The sequence below is a fragment of the Heloderma suspectum genome, chromosome 7, assembly GCF_057233095.1.
Source record: "Heloderma suspectum isolate Gila_16-S chromosome 7, 16-S_ref, whole genome shotgun sequence".
NCBI classification, from domain to species: Eukaryota; Metazoa; Chordata; class Lepidosauria; order Squamata; family Helodermatidae; genus Heloderma; species Heloderma suspectum.
The window spans coordinates 1120909-1141576 of record NC_139464.1 but is presented as its reverse complement, the minus strand read 5'-3'; the positions used below and the strand labels follow the sequence as shown (position 1 = coordinate 1141576).

Below are 20668 nucleotides of genomic sequence, written 5' to 3'. Positions count from 1 at the left end.
CCTGAATTCATGTCTGGGATACACAACGGACTGGATGAGGCCCAATAAACCAAAACTCAATTACAGCAAGACAGAGGTGCCGTTCCTGGGAGGTTCATGTGCAAAAGGCCCCTCAGGGGTTGATCTGTTCTGGACGGGGTTGCACTCCATGCAGAAGGGTCAGATTGTTGGCCTGGGGTGTTCATAGATCGAGCTGTTTCATGGGTGGCATTCATAGTACTGTGCTAATGCTGGTGCGCCGCCCACGACGCCACTGGCCAGATAAGACGGCCACCACTGGCGCAGCTCCGGTTTGGCTGGTTCTGAAGAGTGCTAGGAGCGGCCATTAATTCGGAATACCACCAAGAGGGGACCAGCCCGCGGGAACATTCTCCCTGGCATCACTGCCTTTCAGGCCATTCTCAGGTGCAGGTGCTGCCCTTTGAAGACTCCCTACATGTGCCTTGGGACCTGCCAGACTGCCTGCCACCCAGCGGCAACTTGCCCAGGCCCTGAAGCCATTCTCAGGGGACGTAGCCTTCAGGCAGCCAGCACATGGGCAGGCCTGCTTCGCTGTGAGCCCCTGCCTTCCATGGCCTTAAGGCAAGCACAGGCCTCTTTATTTTTCCCAGACATTTTAACCTCTGGTGTGACTGCTGTTGTGCTGCTAATGTATCTGCTGCTTAATACTGATGGTTTGTGATTTCATCGTTCTATGAGCCACCTAGAAATATTTATTTATCGTGACGGGAGGGATATTCAGTTGTCCCTCCGCGCACTCATATACATACAGCCTTGACTCAGTGAGTCCTTTTGGTGAGCCAGCTCAATCAACACCCGGGGAAAGGAGCCAGCCAGGGAAGCAGTGGATGGTGCAAGGGGCAGTGCAGACGTTGCGTGACAAGTGTGGGCAACTGGGGAGAGACAGCGCCCCAGAGACATGTGGGTGAATACGGTCACTGGCCTACAAAAAATATGGGCACCTGCAGGTTTCTCTCCCTGAAGTCAGCGGCTGCGGGCCTTTTCCAGCCATGCAGCCTCAGGGGAAGTGATTTGTTGTTGTTGTTGAGTCGTTCAGTCGTGTCCGACTCTTCGTGACCCCATGGACCATAGCACGCCAGGCCTTCCTGTCCTGCGCTCTCTCCCGGAGCGTGCTCAAGTTCATATTCATTGCATCCGTGATGCTATCTAGCCATCTCATCCTCTGCCATCCCCTTCTCCTTTTGCCTTCAGTCTTTCCCAGCATCAGGGACTTTTCCAGAGAGTTTTCTCTTCGCATTAGGTGGTCAAAATATTGGAGCTTCAGCTTCAGTATCTGTCCTTCCAATGAGCACTCAGGGTTGATTTCCTTTAGGATGGACTGATTTGACCTCCTTGCAGTCCAGGGGACTCGTAAGAGTCTTCTCCAGCACCACAGTTCGAAAGCATCAATTCTTCGGCGCTCAGCCTTCCTTATAGTCCAGCTCTCACAGCCATACGTTGCTACTGGGAAAACCATAGCTTTGATTAGACGGACCTTTGTCGGCAAGGTGATGTCTCTGCTTCTTACTATGCTGTCTAGGTTGGCCATAGCTTTCCTCCCAAGGAGCAAGCGTCTTTAAATTTCATGGCTACAGTCACCGTCTGCGGTGATCTTGGAGCCCAAGAAAGTAAACTCTATCACTGCTTCCATTTCTTCCCCTTCTATATGCCAGGAAGTGATGGGGCCAGATGCCATGATCTTAAGTTTTTTTAATGTTGAGATTCAAACCAGCTTTTGCACTCTCCTCTTTCACCCTCAACAAGAGGCTCTTGAAATCCTCTCCGCTTTCTGCCATTAGGGTGGTATCGTCTGCATATCGGAGGTTGTTGATAATTCTCCCAGCAATCTTAATTCCGACCTCTGATTCATCCAACCCGGCATTTCTCATGATGTACTCTGCATATAAGTTAAATAAGCAGGGTGACAATATGCAGCCTTGTCGTCCTCCTTTCCCAATTTTGAACCACTCGGTTGTTCCATGTCTGGTTCTTACTGTTGCTTCTTGACCCTCGTACAGGTTTCTCAGGAGACAGGTAAGGTGGTCTGGTACTCCCATCACTTTAAGAATTTGCCACAGTTTGTTGTGATCCACACAATCAAAGGCTTTAGCGTAGTCAATGAAGCAGAAATAGACGTTTTTCTGGAATTCTCTTGCTTTCTCCATGATGCAGCGAATGTTGGCGATTTGATCTCTAGTTCCTCTGCCTCTTCGAAACCCAGCTTGTACTTCCGGTAGTTCTCGGTTCGCATACTGCTGAAGCCTAGCTTGTAGGATTTTGAGCATCACCTTGCTGGCATGTGAAATGAGCGCAATTGTACGGTAGTTTGAACACTCTTTGGCGTTGCCCTTCTTTGGAATTGGAATGTAAACTGACCTTTTCCAGTCTTGCGGCCATTGCTGAGTGTTCCAAATTTGTTGGCATATTGAATGCAGCACTTTAACAGCATCATCTTTTAGGATTTTAAATAGCTGAGCTGGAATACTGTCATCTCCGCTAGCTTTGTTGTTACTAATGCTTCCTAAGGCCCACTTGACTTCACTCTCGAGGATGTCCGGCTCAAGTTCAGTGACCGCACTATCATGGCTATCAGGGACATTCAGATCTTTCCTGTATAGTTCTTCTGTGTATTCTTGCCACCTCTTCTTAATCTCATCTGCTTCTGTTAGGTCCCTGCCTTCTTTGTCCTTTATCATGCCCGTCTTTGCACAAAACGTTCCCTTGAGATCTCCGATTTTCTTGAAGAGATCTCTAGTCTTTCCCATTCTGTTGTTTTCCTCGATTTCTTTGCATTGTTCATTTAAGAAGGCCTTCTTGTCTCTCCTTGCTATTCTCTGGAACTCTGCATTCAGTTGGCTATATCGTCCCCTTTCTCCCTTGCTTTTCGCTTCCCTTCTTTCCTCAGCTACTTGTAAAGCCTCCTCAGACAGCCACTTGGCTTTCTTGCATTTCTTTTTCTTTGGGATGGATTGAGTTGCTGCCTCCTGAACAATGTTACGGACCTCCGTCCATAGTTCCTCAGGCACTCTGTCTATCAGGTCTAATCCCTGAAATCTATTCCTCACCACCACTGTATATTCATCAGGGATATGATTTAGGTCATACCTGAACGGTTTAGTGGTTTTCCCGACGTTCTTCAATTTAAGCCAAAATTTTGCAAGAAGCAGCTCATGATCTGAGCCACAGTCAGCTCCAGGTCTTGTTTTTACTGACCGTATGGCGCTTCTCCATCTTTGGCTGCAAAGGACATAATCAATCTGATTTCGATATTGACCATCTGGTGATGTCCATGTGTAGAGTCGCCTCTTGTGCTGTTGGAAAAGAATGTTTGCTATGATCAGCATGTTCTCCTGGCAAAACTCTATTAGCTTTTGTCCTGCTTCATTTTGTACACCAAGGCCATGCCTGCCTGTTATCCCGGTGATTTCTTGACTTCCTACTTTAGCATTCCAATCCCCTATGATGAAGAGGACATCTTTTTTTGGTGTTAGTTCTAGAAAGTGTTGTAGGTCTTCATAGAACCGATCAACCTCAGCTTCTTCGGCCTCAATGGTTGGGGCATAGACTTGAATTACTGTGATGTTGAATGGTTTGCCTTGGATTCGTACTGAGATCATTCTATCATTTTTAAGATTGTACCCCAGTACTGCTTTTCCCACCCTTTTGTTGACTATGAGTGCTACTCCATTTCTTCTAAGGGATTCTTGCCCACAATAGTAGATATGATGGTCACCTGAATTAAATTCGCCCATGCCTGTCCATTTTAGTTCGCTGATTCCCAAGATGTCGATGTTCAATCTTGCCATCTCATGTTTGACCACCTCCAGCTTACCTTGATTCATTGATCTGACATTCCAGGTTCCTAAACAATATTGTTCTTTACAGCATCGGATTTTCTTTTCACCACCAGACACATCCACAGCTGAGTGTCCTTTTGGCTTTGGCCCAGCCGCTTCACTCTTTCTGGCGCTACTTGGAAATACCCTGTGCTCTTCCCCAGTAGCATATTGGACACCTTCCAACCTGAGGGGCTCATCTTCCGGCGTCATATCTTTTAGCCTTGTGATACATCCATGGGGTTTTCTTGGCAAGAATACTGGAGTGGGTTGCCATTTCCTTCTCCAGTGGACCACATTTTGTCAGAACTCTCTGCCATGACCTGTCCGTCTTGGGTGGCCCTGCACGGCATAGCTTATGGCTTCACTGAGTTACGCAAGCCCCTTCGCCACAACAAGGCAGTGATCCATGAAGGGTTTATCACTCAGGGGAAGTGATACACCCCACATAAGTAAGAACAACCCGGGCTGGAACCAGTCAGCTTTACAACCCCTCACCGCAGCACAAGCGGGGCTGTGCCGCACTCTACTCCGTGTGCCCCGAAATGGCGACTTGTGCTGTCATGCCACACCTGGGGGGGGGGGGCAGAGTACCTGCCGGCCCTGCCGTCCATGGATTCCCCCGACCTCGAATGAATCTGCCCATCTGTGGCCTTCTCAAAATGCATTTGCGGTTCAGGCAGCACGCAAGCAAGGCGAGACGGGGCCTCAGTGGCGATTCCATGGCAGGAAGCACAGCAGGCTGAGCTCGCTGACCAGTGGCCCCCGCAGACCTTCTGAGAACGCTCTGGTGCCCTTCCCAGGCCTTTAGCACATCAGCAGGTCCCGCAGGCTGCTCTGGCATTCGGCACCGCCCCCCGAGGCCAGGCAGGGAGGGGAGGCCGGGCTGTGCCTCCGGCCACGCCCCCACATCCTCAGTGCTGCTCTTCCAGGCACCCATGAAGCACCATGCGATGTGCTGGAAGGGCTGCAGCGCCACAAGCTGCCCATGGAATGCTTGCAGTGCTGGCCAGGGGGAACCGCGGCTCTGCCACCAAGGGCCCGGAGAGTGCTGCCCACTCACTTGGCGCTTCTGGACCCCAGCCTGACAGGCAGACAGACCCCTCTGCGGATCGGATGAAGCAGGGTGGGGAACCCCAGGCCCAGGGGCAAAGCCTGGCCGGGTGGGGCTCCCCAGACGCCCCACCCCCTCCCCCACAAGCCCTGCCCATGGGGCGGTCTCCCACTGTGGCGGGATGCCCCGCCTGGGGCTTCGCCAGGAGCTTGACAGCTAAGTGATGCTGGCAATGCTGGGCCCGCCTCCCCTGCCCTCAGCCCCGCCCACCGCTGGAATGCAGCCCCCGAGGACTTCTCTGGGCCGGAATTCAGCCCTGCAGCTGACAACGGGTCAGACCCCAAGCCTCCAGCAGGGGGCAGCCACATCTGTTGCAGAAGCCCAGCATCAGGGCCTGATGCACCACAACGGGGTTCTAAGTGCACTCACAAAAACAGAGCCGCATGACTGAAAACCTGGAAGAATCCCTCTGAGGTTTTGCAAGCGGAAGGGCGAGACTCTGCAGATCCCAGGAACGGCCACACACCCAAGCGAGAGGGCTCCCGCCTTTGGGAGGCTTGTTCCCAGTCGACACCCCTGCCCTGGTCCTAGAATTTGCCAGGGAGGCTTTGCAAAGGGGAACTTGCAGCCCCGCTGCAAGCCAGAAGGGCGCAGTCAGATCCTTCCCTGCGGGTCAGAAGCGGACGTACTTATTGGCACGGATCCCCTCCCGGCGACTGGCCAGGCCTTCTGCCACGAGCGACTCTGCGATGTTCTCCCCAGTTGTGTCTGGCAAGAAAAGACAGCAGAGTTAACAGGAGGGCCCGCCCCAGCTGGGGTGGGGCAGGCGGCCAGAACACCACCGGAGCCCGTGGCGAGTCCGGCTCGGGCCACCAGAGCGACACAGGCTGCGCAGCTCCCTCACCAGGCGGGGCCCTGGGGCCACCAGAGGGGCTGCCGCCGCCACCCTGCTCCGCCTCCCAGATGGCCCTGGAGCCCCGCTGCTCCTCTGCACTAAACGGGTGGGCACAGACCCTGCCCCCCGCCAAGTGCCCTGCACAAAGCTGCGTGTGAGGAAGCAGCAGCCACATGCAAGGCATGGTGGCAGCAGGTCCTCGCCATGGCCGGGCTGCCGATTCTGGTGTGCTGACCTGAGGATGAGGCAGCAGAGCCGGGACACGCCCCTGGCCTTCCACCCCAGTGGCGCCCACCACGCCTCCCCATGACGGAGAGGGTGGAGCTCTGCCTCCAGAGGCATCCCTTGGGAAGAGGAGCAACACCTCCCATCAACCCCACCCAGATGCAGCCACTCCGGGGGAGCAAGGCCCACAGGTGTGACGCGCACGTGGCCACGAGAACAAGGACGAAGTACTGCTGCCAGCCCAGGCCGCCCAGGAGACAGGCCCACGCACGGGCCTGCAGCGCCAAAGGCAGCACAGGTCAGCTGCAGGGGCAGCATTCACACCCTCCGGTTCAGGTAGACCGCAGCTGCCACGACCATGGCCAAGCCTGCCTGAGCACCAGGACCGCAGCCGATGGTTCCGGCACTGCCATATTTGCAGCTCAGCAGAGGCCGCAGGGCGGGCCACATCGGGGTCCGCACACGGACACGCATGCAGGGATGCAGGCAAAGGTTCTCCAACCCCTCCCCACTGAACTGTTTCTCTGGCCCAAGGGGCTATTCCGTCAAGAGCCCTTTGGAGAGGCATGAGAGCGTCAGGAAAGGCAGTCCTAGGGACGAGGGACATATGCCGAGGCAAGGTGGAAAGACCTTGCGAAGAGGGCAGATTTGCTTCCTTGCTTCTTCAGACTTCCTTCACGGCTGCACGGTTCGTAGTGAGGGAGCCATGGGTGGAGGAGCCTCATGTGGAAGTGAAGGACCGGTTGGGAAGGCCGCGCTGGTTCAAGTAAAGCTCTGATGAAACCAACGTGGAGGGGAATGGGCCGAAGGGGAGAAGGAACCGCGACAAGGGAGAGAGGGCAGCACGTGCAGGGTTTCGTGACATGCCAGGAGATGGGAGATGCTGTGCCAAGCGGCAGGTCATCTGCATCGAGGCGAACTGGGGCTGAGGCATGGGGGCTGCCAGAGGGGGCGAGGCCCTGAAGCCTCTCCAGCTTGGCCCAGGCCAGGCTCCATGAGGGGCAGAGCAGGCTTAAAAGGGTTCCTAGCCTGACCCTACGCCACACCCGCTCACCCCTCGCCATGGATGCATGCGCACAGAACAGGCATGCCATCCATCCCAGACCTGCCTCGCCTCACACCATGAGCAGCAGCACAGCACAGCCAGGAGAGCAGCGGCCGCTGAGACCTGCCCCGCCAGTAGTCTCAAAACTACTCTTTCTAAATGCTGGAGAGGTTCATCAGGGCACAGCCATCTACGCAACTAAATCCTGGGCTGCCAAACCGTAGCTATGAGCGAGACCAACGTGACATAAAGATCCTTAATGTGGCAGGGAACAAGTGGGAAGATAGCTGGAAGAGAAGACTCAGAACTGACAGCAGCAGTACTGCCAAACAAGGGCCTCGGAAGGTTTATGTCCAGCACCCAGCACAGATAACGTGATAAGGATATTAACTCTGGGGGCCGGAAGAGAAGATTTGCTGTGGCAGCTGAAGTGCTACAGACCTCTCAGAAGCACAGCGGGGCTGCCTTGGGGAAGAATCTGGCCTCCGGCTGGGCTGCAAGGACCAGACAGAGGAAGAGGCCTCCTTTCATCCCCTCCTCTGAGCCTGTCCCATCGTCAATTCCTCGGGATTTGCGCTGCGGACTGAGCCTGCTCCTGGCCTTGAGACCAGCCTCTGAAGATCCTAGCCCAGCTTAGCCACCAAGAACCTGGGTTTGCTACCAGAAGACATGGTGATGGCCACCAACTTTAAAAGGCGATTAAACAAATGCATGATACTCGTCACAATAGCTCTAGACTACCTCCAGGAGCAGAGGCACCATGGCTCTGAATCCCGCTTGCTGGGCAACAAGAACTCTTGCTCCCATGTCCTGCTTATGGGCTTCCCCTTGGGCACCTGGCTGGCCACACTGGAAAACTGGAGGCTGGACTGGACTCATGGGCTGGCACAGGGGATCAAAAACCCTCACTCCAGAGGTGCTGGGGAGCGCACTGGACGGGGTGCCTAACCATCACACTGATGGGCATTGCTCCAGGCACACACAACTCGCCTGCTGCTGGGATGGGTCCTCTGCACCCTCTCCCAGATGAACCTCCTCCACACCCCATATTCACTTGTGGAAGAGCCACTCCTTTCATTGTCACCCATCAAAAATGACATTCAATTAAGATTGGGAAATATGCAAATTTATTCAGTCAAACACTGCATGCTTACTAAGTTATTTAATCCATCAACAACCCTAGTAAAAGATACCTAACCCTAACCTAAAAAGAATTTATTTAGCAAGCTGTTCCGAAGTACAACCAGAAGAACAGAGAACTGGCTGAATGCTGTCCTGCCTTGCTTCTGGGCCCTTTCAGGATCCTCTTTAGTGTTGAAAAAAATGGTATGATAAGACATGGGAAATGTCAACTCTCAATAAGCTCTCCAATCAATTACAAGCTATTTGTTGTTTATTCAGTCAGTCGCTTCTGAGTCTTCGTGACTTCATGGACCAGCCCACACCAGAGCTTCCTGTCGGCCGTTGCCACCCCCAGCTCCCCCAAGGTCGAGTAATTACAAGCTATAGCTCACCCCAATTTAATGAAGATTTTATAGAAAAGTAGCACCCAGCTCTAACGCAATGGACTTGGCTAACTGGACATACAGAAGGCCACTCAGATTCTCTTCAGGATACTGCTCACAAGATATACATTTCTCCCTGAACTTTTGCACGTGTATCCAAGCAAACTACTGTTTTAACATTTTACTATTCCTAATTATTCTCATCTGTTTGCCTGGTATTTGTTAACTGATATACTGTCTTATTCCAAATTGCATCCTACATAAGAGAGACTAAATGTAACCCCAAACATGTAAAGAGTTTTTATTTTTTTAAGATCCAAACGGAGTGTGGTACCCACTGGACTAAACCCCACCCCCCACCGCCACTTCCACCACCACGAGCATCCCTCCCCACTCTGCTGCATGCAACTAGAGCCTGCCGCCACCCCTGGGCCCACTACTTTGATGAGCCCAGGGATGCAGCAGCAGCTCATAGCAGCTCTGGGAAGAGAAGACGCTTCCCAGTGGAAATGTGGCTGGAGTGACCACTGGGAGCAGCAGCGGGAGGGCCTCCTCGCCAGCTTCAGAAGAGGGACACTGTCCTTCCAGGGCACCCTCCACCCACCCAAGCACAGCACAACCCCTCACCATTCTCAGCATGGAGCTGGGGCATCATCCCCAGCTTCACACTGTGTTTTGGAGGTGCCTGGAAGGCACCAAGGGCGGGCAATCTTGTCCAACTCGTCTCACCTTTCCCCAGGTAGACCATCCCATACTCCCGGCCTTGCGGGGTCTTGTACTCCACCGTGAAGCAAACCTCCTTTCCAATGAGCTTCTTCCGCAGGAACTCACGGGCTGGAAATCCCCAGGGCTGAGGAAGGAAGAGAGCCAGATAATGCCCTGCTCTTGACCTGAGCACCAGTCGACCCAAGAGCCCCTTCCCCATCTCTCCCTCTTAGGAAGGGGCACATTTCAACTGGCAACAAGGCAGCATAAATAAAATAATAATTAAGAACCACCAGTATAAAACGGAATAAAAACTTACTTTAACAGGCAAAAAACATTGAAATATGGAACGGCTAGGGACAAACCCATCCTGGACAGTGACCCTTCCGTCTCACACGCCTTGAGTGGTACTTGCCCCCACCCCCACCTAAAACAGCGACTCACTAGCAACAGCAGACCACAACGTAAGGATACAGACACAGGGACCAGAAGCTGCAACAAACCCAGCTGCCAGCTCTGAGAGTTTCCAGTGTTAGTCCTACGTAGAGTAAGCCCATTAAAATGAATGAGACTTACGTCAGTCACAACAAACTTAAGTCCCATTCATTTCAATTGGTCTACTTCACGTAGGACTACCATTGGATACTACCCAAATCTCCTTACCTGCTCTAGAAACATGATTACAGGACCTCTCACTGTCACCCACACCCACTAATCTTCCAAACTGAAGCATGACATCTTCTGCCAGCAATGTCCTTCTGCACTCTACATAGGCAAACAGGCCAGTCTCTACGGAAAAGAATAAACGGACACAACCTGCTGACATCAGAAATGGCAGTATTCAAAAGCCAATAGGAGTACACTTCAGCCTCTCGGGACACTCTGACGCTGACCTTAAAGTGTCCACCGTGAAGCAAAGAAACTTCAACGGGAGATTAGAATCAGACACTGCTGAACTGGAATTCATCAATGGGTTTAATTCTACATCCAGAAGCCTGAATCAGGATAAAAGATTTTTCTCACACTACATGTGTTAATTGGCTTACCCAGTGCCAGAACGTTTGTGCTATTGGCAGCCATTGTCTCGTGACTAGCCATTGTTCATAATGCGATTGTCACCGTCATGGCTACCCCTCTGCAGTGATATGAGGCATAAAATTTTCCAAAACAGAATATTTTTCAGTACTTTTATTTTTCCACAGAAAATCTTTCATTTCCTAAGGTGTTTTTTTTTTTTTTTTTTTAGTAAAAATGAATATATGCCAACTGAAAAAACAGTATCAGGCGAGCTTGGCAGTTTCAAAGTTATATGCGAGAGAATAAATGTAAGTCAGTGAAATACATGTGTGCGTCAGAGCAAAGTTTTCCGTTTGCATCAGAAAATTTCCTGATGCCCCAGAGATCTAATTTAGCATGCTTATTTTATTTGCATTAAATAAACAAAGCTAAACAAGTATCCCATGTTATTTTGTCCCAATATGCCATAAGTATTTGACCTGAAATATTTGAGGGGGGAACTTAAAGCACACTTAATGTGATTCAAATGTTATATTATGTAAAATTTGTTACTGAATACTTGGAAAAATTTAAAGACTTCCCTTGCACTTGCATGTACTTCCCTTACATTGTTTAAATTTTAAGAAAAAAAACAAAGGTACAGAAAACTGCTGACAAATTAATTTTAGCAACTGAAGGAACTGTGCATGATATACTGACACACCAACCATCTGTTTCATCAGAATTCAACTCTCTTCTGCTAAGACTGTTGGGGCACCTTCAGTGTCGCTCTCACTACTTCTGACTTCAATGCTCCCATGCAAATGACCCTATGAAAGTTAACCTAATTTGTACTGGAAATTTTTCCAAGTCAAAATTTTACATAAAACCCACATTACTGTTGCTCCTAAGATTGCTCCCAAGCAAGTCATCACCACTAAATCAGCCTTCAATTTATGGCCTGCCCAATTCCCAGAGACAGTAAAATAAAATAAAATAAATAAGTGTTATAGAAAATCGAGTGCAAAGGACTTAAGTCACATGAAAAAAAAATCATGCCGAAACAGCTCCTAAAGCCAATGCTGAAGCTACCAAAGCAGCAGAATTAAGCCAATGTCTGGAGGAAATTTGCAGTTAGTCTGCTACAGCAAACACAGAGGAAGAAGTAATGGAGCACCTTGCAGACTACCAGATTTATGGTACCCGGTCTTATCCTCCATTGGCAAAGACCTATTTTACTTAAACACACACACCACATTTATAAAGAGTGAAGTCAAATCGTCACACTTACAAAAAGTGGGGCAAAATGTTTCTCTATACCAGTGTGTGCAATGCCATTAACAAACATTACAGGCACAGACAGGTATAGCAAGAGGATGTATATGGTGCTTTGCCCTACTGTTTATCAGTATTCCATGTGTATATGTAAAAGAGCTTTCTGCAACCAAAGATAAAACATGATGCACCTGAGGAGGTGGGCTCTAGGCCAAAGTGTGGCTTTGAAATGTCAAGTGACTGCTGTTCAGCCACAAATGGGACCCGTTCTGCACTCTGGGCTACCACAGCGGGTCACTAGGCAAGACGGCTACTGGTCTGAGCCAGGAAGGTCAAAGTAAGCTGACCATCAGGGGAGACTCTCCAGCCATCCCAAAGCACACTGTCTCCCACAGCTTTGCTGTCCTCCCACTTCCCAGCCTATGGCCACGAAACAGCCCTGCAGCAGGGAAGACACGGTGCACTAAAATAGGCCATGCTGCAGCCACAGGAGAGCCTCTGCCAGTCCCTGCCAACTGCCGCTTGAGCTTTCAGGTGGAGGAGAGGCCTGTGCTGCAAGCCTCGTGGACCCCAGTGGAGGAGGCAAGGCCTTTTCTCTCCAGCTGCAAAGCACCAGCCGGCCCGCCCTTCCCGCCACTCTTGGGGTCGCTTGGATCACATTATGCACCCACAGCGTCCATGACTCAGGCATCGCCACAATGGGAGAATCTGAACTTTTAATGCAGGCATCATTGTGCAGGACTGACAATGAGTCCCCGAGGCCTGGGCTAGAGGCCTGGGTGATCCAAAGCCTGGCTGTTTCACAGCCATTTGTGCCTAGAGAGTCCACACCTACCTCATCTGGTGTATCCTTGCTATCTGGCTGCCCTGCAGCTGCCCGGCGTGCAAGATTCCCAGCCCGGATGTTGCTGAGATTGATCTGTCTCTCAGGAGGCGGCCCTCCACGTGGCTGGCCTCGAACTATGATGGCACAGCCTGAAAGAACCTGGTGGGGGGAAGAAAGAAGACATCGAGACTGCAGAGGAAGCAGCACCCAGCAGGACCACGCCCCAGCCTGTCCCAGGATATTGGGGAACCTAGGAGCCTCCAGCCCAGCACCCCTGCGAACAGAGAGAGCCTGGGCATCTCAGGCATCTCACCCATCACCTCTTGCCCAGACATTTATCCAGTCCCCTTTCAAAGCCACTGGCCATCACCACACCTTGTGTCAGCAAATTCCATCAATTACAGTATGTTTATGCTCCCTTTCTGCCACCAGGTGACATTCCAGGCAGGTCACAAAAACATAAAATTATTAACACAGCAGCAGGTAACCGACACATCCCTCAAAGCAGCAAGAAGCAACTCAAAGTAGCACCAGCCATACACAGTCTACAGCCAGCAGCCACCCTGACACGAAGCCAGCTGCGAAAACTACACCAAAGTCAAAACATCTTCTACCACGGACCTTCATCTAGTGCCCAAGAGACAGTAAGATCAGAGACAGGCCAGTCTCCCTTGGGAGGAAGTCCCACCATTGTGGTTCAGCTACTGAGAAAACTTTCCTGCATTCCAAGCATCCTGCGTTGAGCAGGGGGTTGGACTCGATGGTCTTATAGGCCCCTTCCAACCCTACTATTCTATGATTCCTCTCCCTGGTAGCCACTCCCCCTGCCCCCACTTTTGAAGGCAGGGACACCCGAAGGGCAGGGGGCTTCAGTGCCAGAAGGTGGTCCTTGAGTTGCCCTGGCCCCAGACCCAGGCAGCACTTTGTATTAGGCACAGGACGCCAAAGAACATCTCTAAGATGTCAGTGTAACAAGAGCTAGGAAGCCGAAACTGGAAAGCTACAGGCAGCAATAGAGAGTGAAACTAATTTTACAAGCCTATATCGAATCTCAGAGTCTCCCTCATCTACTAGCATACCTGACAAACAATGCAAGACAAGCTGCACGTACTGGGTACTTTTAATGTTTTTGTTATGTACCTTAGAACAAAAATGAAACAAACACTTCTTTAAAATTACCAGGGTAATAAGCTCATTCCAGACCCACACCCGTCTCCTCTACTTTGAACTAGCTGAAGTTTCCCCAAACTTCCAAAGCAACTGTGAGCATAATACACTGGCCATCATGGAGAAATGGCTTTCCTGGGAATGCTGGCCCTGAAGTTAGACTCTCTACTTCTTCCTGCAGCAGAAAGTAGGCAGAAGATTGTATCAGGGAAGGTGCAGACTCAGGGGCCGGCCGGGCAGCCAACCAACTTCCTTGGAAATGGACCTGGATGCATTGCAAACAGGCTGGTCGAGTGAATTCGCAACGGCCAGTGCTGCAGCTAGAATCAGAAGCTTCCTGCCCTCTTTCTGACAGATCCTGCAGAGCAGCAGAAGCACAACTGCAGCCTCCACACATGCAAAACGGGACCTCCATTTGTGGGCCCCATGAAATGGTGGACCTGCTCTGCGAACCTCCTGTGGAGAGCGCTCTGGTTCAAGCCCCTGCCACGGCCTGGGGACCCTGTTCCTGCAGGGGCCCCTCGGTCTGGAACCGGTGCCGTCCGCTTCTCTTTGCAGCTCAGTCTTGAGGACCTTTTCTCCAACTGCTCTGAGGAAGCCAGAGGGACAAGAAGGCAAGAAGCTGCCTCAGCCAGGGTCAGACTTCTTGTCCATGTAACACAGCAGCACCTGCTCCAGCTGGCAGCAAGGGCTCTCGAAATTCCCCCAAGGTCCTTTTAACTGGAAAAGCTGCAAGGGATGGAGCCCAGGACCTTCGGCATGCCAAGGCGGGGTCCTTCCTGGCATGACGGCCCCTCCTCCCCAGGGGCGGTTCCCTTTCAGAACTTCTTTTTCCAGAGCTCACTTTCACGGGATTCACACGTACATCTGTGTACAAGTATGAAGACCTTCAGATAAAACAGCATGACTAAAATGGCCAGCTCAATCCAGCCCAGGAGCCAGATTTCTTGCTGCCTGCACTGAAAAGCCATTTGTTCCACAGCTCCCTAACCACATGGAAAGCCCCTGGGGCAAAAGGAGCTACCAGCTGGCCAAATCCAAGTTCATCCAGGTCCAGCAACAGCAACCCTGAGGCCCTGGCACCACTTCTAGACACCCAAGAGGAGAAGCTCCTTCGTCCGGTGCAAGAGGCCTTTAATCCCCCACCCCCATGCCCTTGCAACACAGCACACCAGGCTCCCCGGCTACTCTGGGACAGTCTCCTCCTCTGCTTCACAGCACAAAACAAGGGAGGCACCAAGAGCAAACGGGTGGGGGGAGGGCTGCCCACGCACCTGCTCATCTTGGTGCCCCGGTGCCCAAGGCTCAGGGTCCGGGCAGATCACACCTCCCCTGGCCAATGCACCAGACAAGGCACCTGCAAGCTGCTGCTGCTGCACCAGACAAATGTAGACATGGCCGCCTCGGTGGCACGTGTCCACGCTCAAGGGCCTTGTCTCCCTGGTCTGAGTGGTCTCATGCCTGACCCACACAGAATTGTGGGTGGGGCATAGAAACACCCTGCTTCTCCTGTATTTCTTTGACCTGAGCTGACAACTGTCAAACTAGACAGCGAGGTGCAGGATGCTTCAATCACTACATGCTGTTATTAACACATTCCGGACTGTGCTCAGACGCTGAAGCTTCCAGCTCCTACTATAGAAATAAACTGACCAATAATCCATTGGAGAGAGGTTTTTTAAACTGAACTTACTCAACAGCGTCAGCATTCAGAGCCCAAGAACCTCCAAGGTGTCATTACTCTTAATGCAATTTCCAGGACAGGGCCAAGGACCGCGAACTACTTCTTAGCCACTCGCTGCCAATGAATCCGAAACAGGAATCACAGGGGCTCCTTTTCCCTAAATGTTCCCTCCCTCCTCTCCCCCACCCCAGCCACGCCCCCACAGCTTCAGAATTTTTATTTATTTATTAATTAAATTTATTAATCGCCCATCTGGCTGGTCACCCAGCCACTCTGGGCGATGTACAACAGCAAAACAGTTAAAACAATAAAATTCTACATTAAAAACATCATAAAAAATACCCTAAAGGTAAAGGTGTCCCCAGCCAGTCTAGGGTGTGGTGCTCATCTCCATTTCTAAGCCGAAGAGCCAGCACTGTCTGAAGACACTTCCGTGGTCATGTGGCCAGCATGACTAAACACCGAGGTGCACGGAACGCTGTTACCTTTCCCGCCAAAGCGGTACCTATTTATCTACTTGCAATTTCTTGCTCTTGAACTGCTAGGTTGGCAGGAGCTGGGACTGAGGACGGGAGCTCACTCCATCATGCGGCTCTCGGGTCTCGAACTGCCGTCCTGCCGACCTTCCGGTCTGCAGTTCAGCGTCTCAACCACTAAGCCACCGCTGCCTGAACAACCATGTTTTTAATGCGTGGCGGAAGCTCATTAAAGAGGGGGCATGGCAGAGTTCCCTAGGGAGGGAGTTCCACAGAGTGGGAGCCACCACAGAGAAGGCCCTCTCCCTTGTCCTCACCAGCCTAGCTGTCCTGGCTGATGGGACAGAGAGAAGGCCGTCTGAGGCTGATCTTGTTAAGCACCCTGTCTGGTGTTGCTGGAGGCGCTCCTTGAGATAGGCCGGGCCGGAACCATATAGGGTTTTAAAGGTCAAAACCAACACCTGGAATTTGGCCCAGAAAACAACTGGTAACCAGCGTGACTCCTTCAGCACTGGGGGTGATGTGATCTCACTGGCGGCTGCCTGTAATCAGGCGAGCCGCCGTGTTCTGTACCAGCTGCAGCTTCCGAACTGTCTTCAAAGGTAACCCCACACAGAGCGCGTTACAGTAGTCTAAATGACAGGAGACCAGGGCATGTACTACCGATGGGAGCAGATGGTCGGGAAGGTAGGGGCGCAGCCACCGTATCAGATGGGTACAGCGCTGTCCGGCTCACCGCTGACACCTGAGCCTCCATGGACAGCTGGGAGTCCAAAGTGACCCTCAGGCTGCGGACCTGGTCTTTCAAGGATAGCTGTACCCCATTCAGCACCAGGTCAGCATCCCCCAACCTCCTCTTGTCTCCCACCAAAAGTGCCTCGGTCTTGTCAGGGTTCAGCTTCAGCTTATTCCTCCCCATCCAGCCATTCACCGTCTCCAGACATTTGGACAGGGATTCTCCGGCCAACCTTGGTGAAGATTTGAATGAGAGGTAGAGCTGCGTGTCATCCGCATATTGATGACACCGCATCCCAAACCTCCTGATGATAGCCCCCGGAGTTTTCACATAGATGTTAAATAGCATCGGGGAGAGGATGGAACCCTGTGGCACCCCACAAGTGAGCGGCCACGAGTCCGAAACCTCCTCTCCCAGTGCTACCCTCTGGTACCTGCCGGAGAGGAAGGACCGGAACCACCGTAATACGGTGTCTCCAATGCCCAACCCCTCCAGGCGGTCCAGGAGGATACTGTAGTCAACGGTATCAAAAGCTGCCGAGAGGTCGAGGAGAACAAGGAGGGAGCATTCGCCCCTATCCAGAGCCCTCCTCATATCATCCACCAAGGCAACCAAGGCCGTTTCTGTCCCATGCCCAGGCCTGAAGCCTGACCGAAATGGATCACACAAGTTGAGTTTTACTCGTCACAGCACTTCAGAGCCAGCCACTCCTCCAATGCAGCCAACAATGACAGCCCCCCCAACGCGCGCACGCGCACACACACACACTGCTCTCCATAATCAACACCCCTTCAGCCTTTCCTGCATTTCCAGCTCTCCTCCCGGTCAGCAGCCAAACAGGAGCCCCCTGGAGATCGGCACCAGACAAAGGAGAATCAGAAAACATGCCTGGCTCTAGGCCGAGCCCCCACTGCAGAGCCACTGACACCCACAAGTGTGTTTGGACACTCTGGCTGCTCCATGACACGTTCAATCATTTGTCTTAGAAAAGGACTCCACCACAGGCTTGGCGACTTCCTTTTCTTCGGGTGGCATTAACAACCACTTCCACGGGTGCGGTGGCTCTCCCAGGGCTCTCCAAGGCTGCTAGCATTGCAAGCACAAGCCAAGTAGCACATGTCACTCCAACACAAGACTACACCAGCTCCGCTACGATCAGAGCAGCAGCTATTGGCTCCTGTTTATAGAACGTCTGCATGCCACCCTCCCCCCACAAAGGTCGGGGAGGCATCATCACCCCTTTGGGTAGCTTCGAACACTGCCCACGTTCAATTGCCTACCGAGGAAACCCCAAGGGTCTGCCACACAACCCCGGCCTGCTGCGGTGGAATCTGGAGCACGGCTTGGGCCATGTGGTTTACACGAGGCACAGCTGCCTCTGGCCCACCCAAAGCTCCCTTGCACCTGCACATTACGGGAAGAAGATCTCGAGCAGCGGGCCAGCAGTCTGTCAGAGAAGGTGGTCCATCGTTACTGATCTCACTGTGATTGTGGGATGGACACACACACAGAGCCATCTGCCCATATCAGGTACCAAGGGCTGGACAAGGCTGGGAAAAGTACTCACAACCTCCAGGTACCCACATTACCCTTTGAGGCATTTTCACCTGCAGATACCTGGATTCTTCCAGCCCCCCTTGTGGCTTTTTACACCCAACCTATATTACTGGCTTTTATAAGTATCCACAAGGTCTGTTCCAACTTCAAGTCTGAATGACAGTGGGGACTTCCGAGTGTCACCAACACTTGCCGCATCTCACAGAAGAACCTGTAACATCTGGAGCTGTCCAGGAGGCAGGTAAGGTGCTGAAGGCATAAGGATGGGATGTGTTAGCCAAGATGGCTTGGATTCTGAGGGCAGCAATCTCAAACCCTCCAGCAGCTTGGAAAGCTTCCATCACCTCTGCCTGGCTGGCTACAAATGAAGTAGGAGACACAAAGACTCGCGCCACAAAGACCAAGACAAGCAGCTGCTGCTACTAGCGCCAAGTGCACAAGCAGGTGTGCACGCGCGCACACAGCAGATGCCAGAGCTCCAAGCAGCATCGCCACTCTGCACGTCCCAAGTACCAGCATCTGCCAAAGCAGAACAGAACCGAGAAGCATTTTACAGACTTCCAATCCAGCTGCCAGTTCTGCTCCTGCACAGACACAATTCCCATGAGCAGGTCAAAATATCAATGGAAGGGAAGCAAAGGGGCAACCCAGAATTGAGCTCCTTGCATCTGCAAACTCACATTCTTACTCTGCTGTTTCTCAAGTTACAGTCAAATCCGCTTCTACCACTCAGCCTGCAGGACACTCAGCAAAGCCAATGCTTCTGTGCTTCCCTCACCACACCCCCTTAAAGGTTTAAAAGATACCCTCTTCTGTAAGATGGAAGAAGCCAGAACTGACAGCCTTCTGCCTCCAGATGCCATCGGTCTTCAGGAAGCAGGAATGGTGCAGGAAGGGCAGATTCAGTTCATAATACTGCACAGGTTCCAAGACCAACGACGCAACCTTACGGAGACCGTCATCAGCCCCCGAACTCGGAGGCTGACAGGGTACTCAGAGGCGACCCTTCCCTCCGCGCTCCCGCTGCCCTGTATTTCTGGCTAGACAAGTGAGTTTGCCCATCTGGCTAAAGCTCTTCGGAGTGGGACAGGGAGGCAGCGCGGCGCAGAGGAAGCTGCATAACACAGCTTCCGCGGTCTCCTCTCCTCCCTTCGGACTGCCTCCTTTTCCCAGATCCGGTGCTCCATTTCCGAGAGCAGAGACGTGCTGGTGCAGAGGGAACCGCACTGGCTAAGGGGGAGCGTGGCTTCCAGGAACCAAGGTCAGACAGAGCCCTGACTGCGACCGCAGTTCCCAGAATCCGAAAAATCCTATGGCCCCTGAGGCAGTGCTAGCGGCACTGGACTGCTCCGCAAGTTGTCCTACTTGCCCCGGAAGACTCCCCTGCTGTAGAGAGAGCTGGCTGGCCACAACTGGGGCCCCCCAGACGGCACTGGACTGCGACTCCAACAGCCCTGGCCTACGTAGCCAACGGTGGCGGATGACAGGAGCAGCTGCCCAGCAACCTCAGCAGGGCCACAGGCTCCAAGTCCTTGCCTTAGCCCGACTCAGCCCTCCGGCCCACCTCGCCCAGGCCGTGTTGCACATCGGCAGTGGCTCCCCAGGGCCTCCGGAAAGGCTTTTCCCAGCCCTGCCTGGAGAAGCTGCTGGGGACGCGGCCGGGGCCTGCAGCACGCGGAGCGGGGCACCACCAGGGCGCTACCGCCGCAGCCACCTCACCTCACCTCACCCGAGGCTCCCACGGGCCAGCCTCGCAGGGAAGGGCGGCCAGCGCTTCTGTCACAGCCCGCGCCTGCTCCAAGCAGGGGGGGAGAGGCGCCCCGCCAGCAGCGCGCGCGGCCACGCCAGCGGGGGCCCGACAGCGCGGCCCCAGCGGCGCTCCAGCCGGGCGAGGGGAGAGCCGCTGCCGCCAGCCGAGCGGGCCGCCGGGCTCAGCGGGCGGGGCCGCGCCGGGGCCCCGGTCGGCAGCTGCTCCCGTCCCTGGAGCCCGGGGAGCCCTGGCAGGCGGCCAGGAAGACGCGGCGCAAGTCGGCCGGGCGGCGGCGGCGGCGGGGCCTGCCGGGCGTTCGCGGAGGCGCTCGCCGGAGCCGCCGGCCTGGGGCTGCCCACAGCAGCCCGGGCGAGCCACGGCGACGCCGGCAGGGCCAGGCGGCCACGGGAGCGCCTGCCGGGCGGCGGGGCGGCCTTCCGCGGCCCGGCCGTCCCCCGCGCGCCGGGCCAGGAGCTGCCGGGCGCTCTGCACATGCTCAGGGGCGCCCGTTACCATCTTGACGATGCCGCGCTGCAAGACGGGGGCCGCGGCGGCGGCGGCGGCAGCGGCGGAAGCCATGACGCCGGTCTGCCTGTCGGTCTGCCGGGGCGCGGGCGGCGGGGTCTCCGGGCCGGGTCTCGTCCAGCAGGAAGCGCAGCGGCAGAGGGGCGGGCGGGGCGACGCGGCGCGGCGCGGCGCGCGGGCATTTATCCTTCCCCGCCTCCCGCGCACGCGCAGCACGCGCAGAAGCCCCGCCTCCCGCGCGGGAGAGCCAATTGGCGTGCGCCTCGCCTCGCCGCCTCCCCCGGGCTCCCGGCCAACCAATCGCCGCTGCGAGCGGCGGCCATGGAGGGAATGGAGCGTATTCAAACCAGGCCGTCGCGGCGGCGGGGGAGGGACTTCCGGGGCACGCTGGCAGAAGGACACGTCGGCACC

The 20668-nt window shown here is 53.8% G+C and overlaps 1 protein-coding gene across 3 annotated transcripts in view; it reads right to left on the bottom strand.

The window, feature by feature from the left end:
* SND1 (staphylococcal nuclease and tudor domain containing 1) overlaps positions 1–20464 on the bottom strand; it is a 355633-nt gene extending 335169 nt beyond the window's left edge. For 2 of the 3 annotated variants that reach the window (XM_084808775.1, XM_084808776.1), the window contains exons 1-4: positions 20246–20464; positions 12372–12521; positions 9290–9410; positions 5580–5658 (exon numbers count right to left, since the gene is read on the bottom strand). In XM_084808775.1, the coding sequence (XP_084664901.1) occupies positions 5580–5658; positions 9290–9410; positions 12372–12521; positions 20246–20311 (416 nt within the window). In that variant the 5' untranslated portion in view covers positions 20312–20464. The other variant, XM_084808777.1, reaches the window with a different exon arrangement.
* Between the last annotated feature and the right edge of the window lie 204 nt (positions 20465–20668).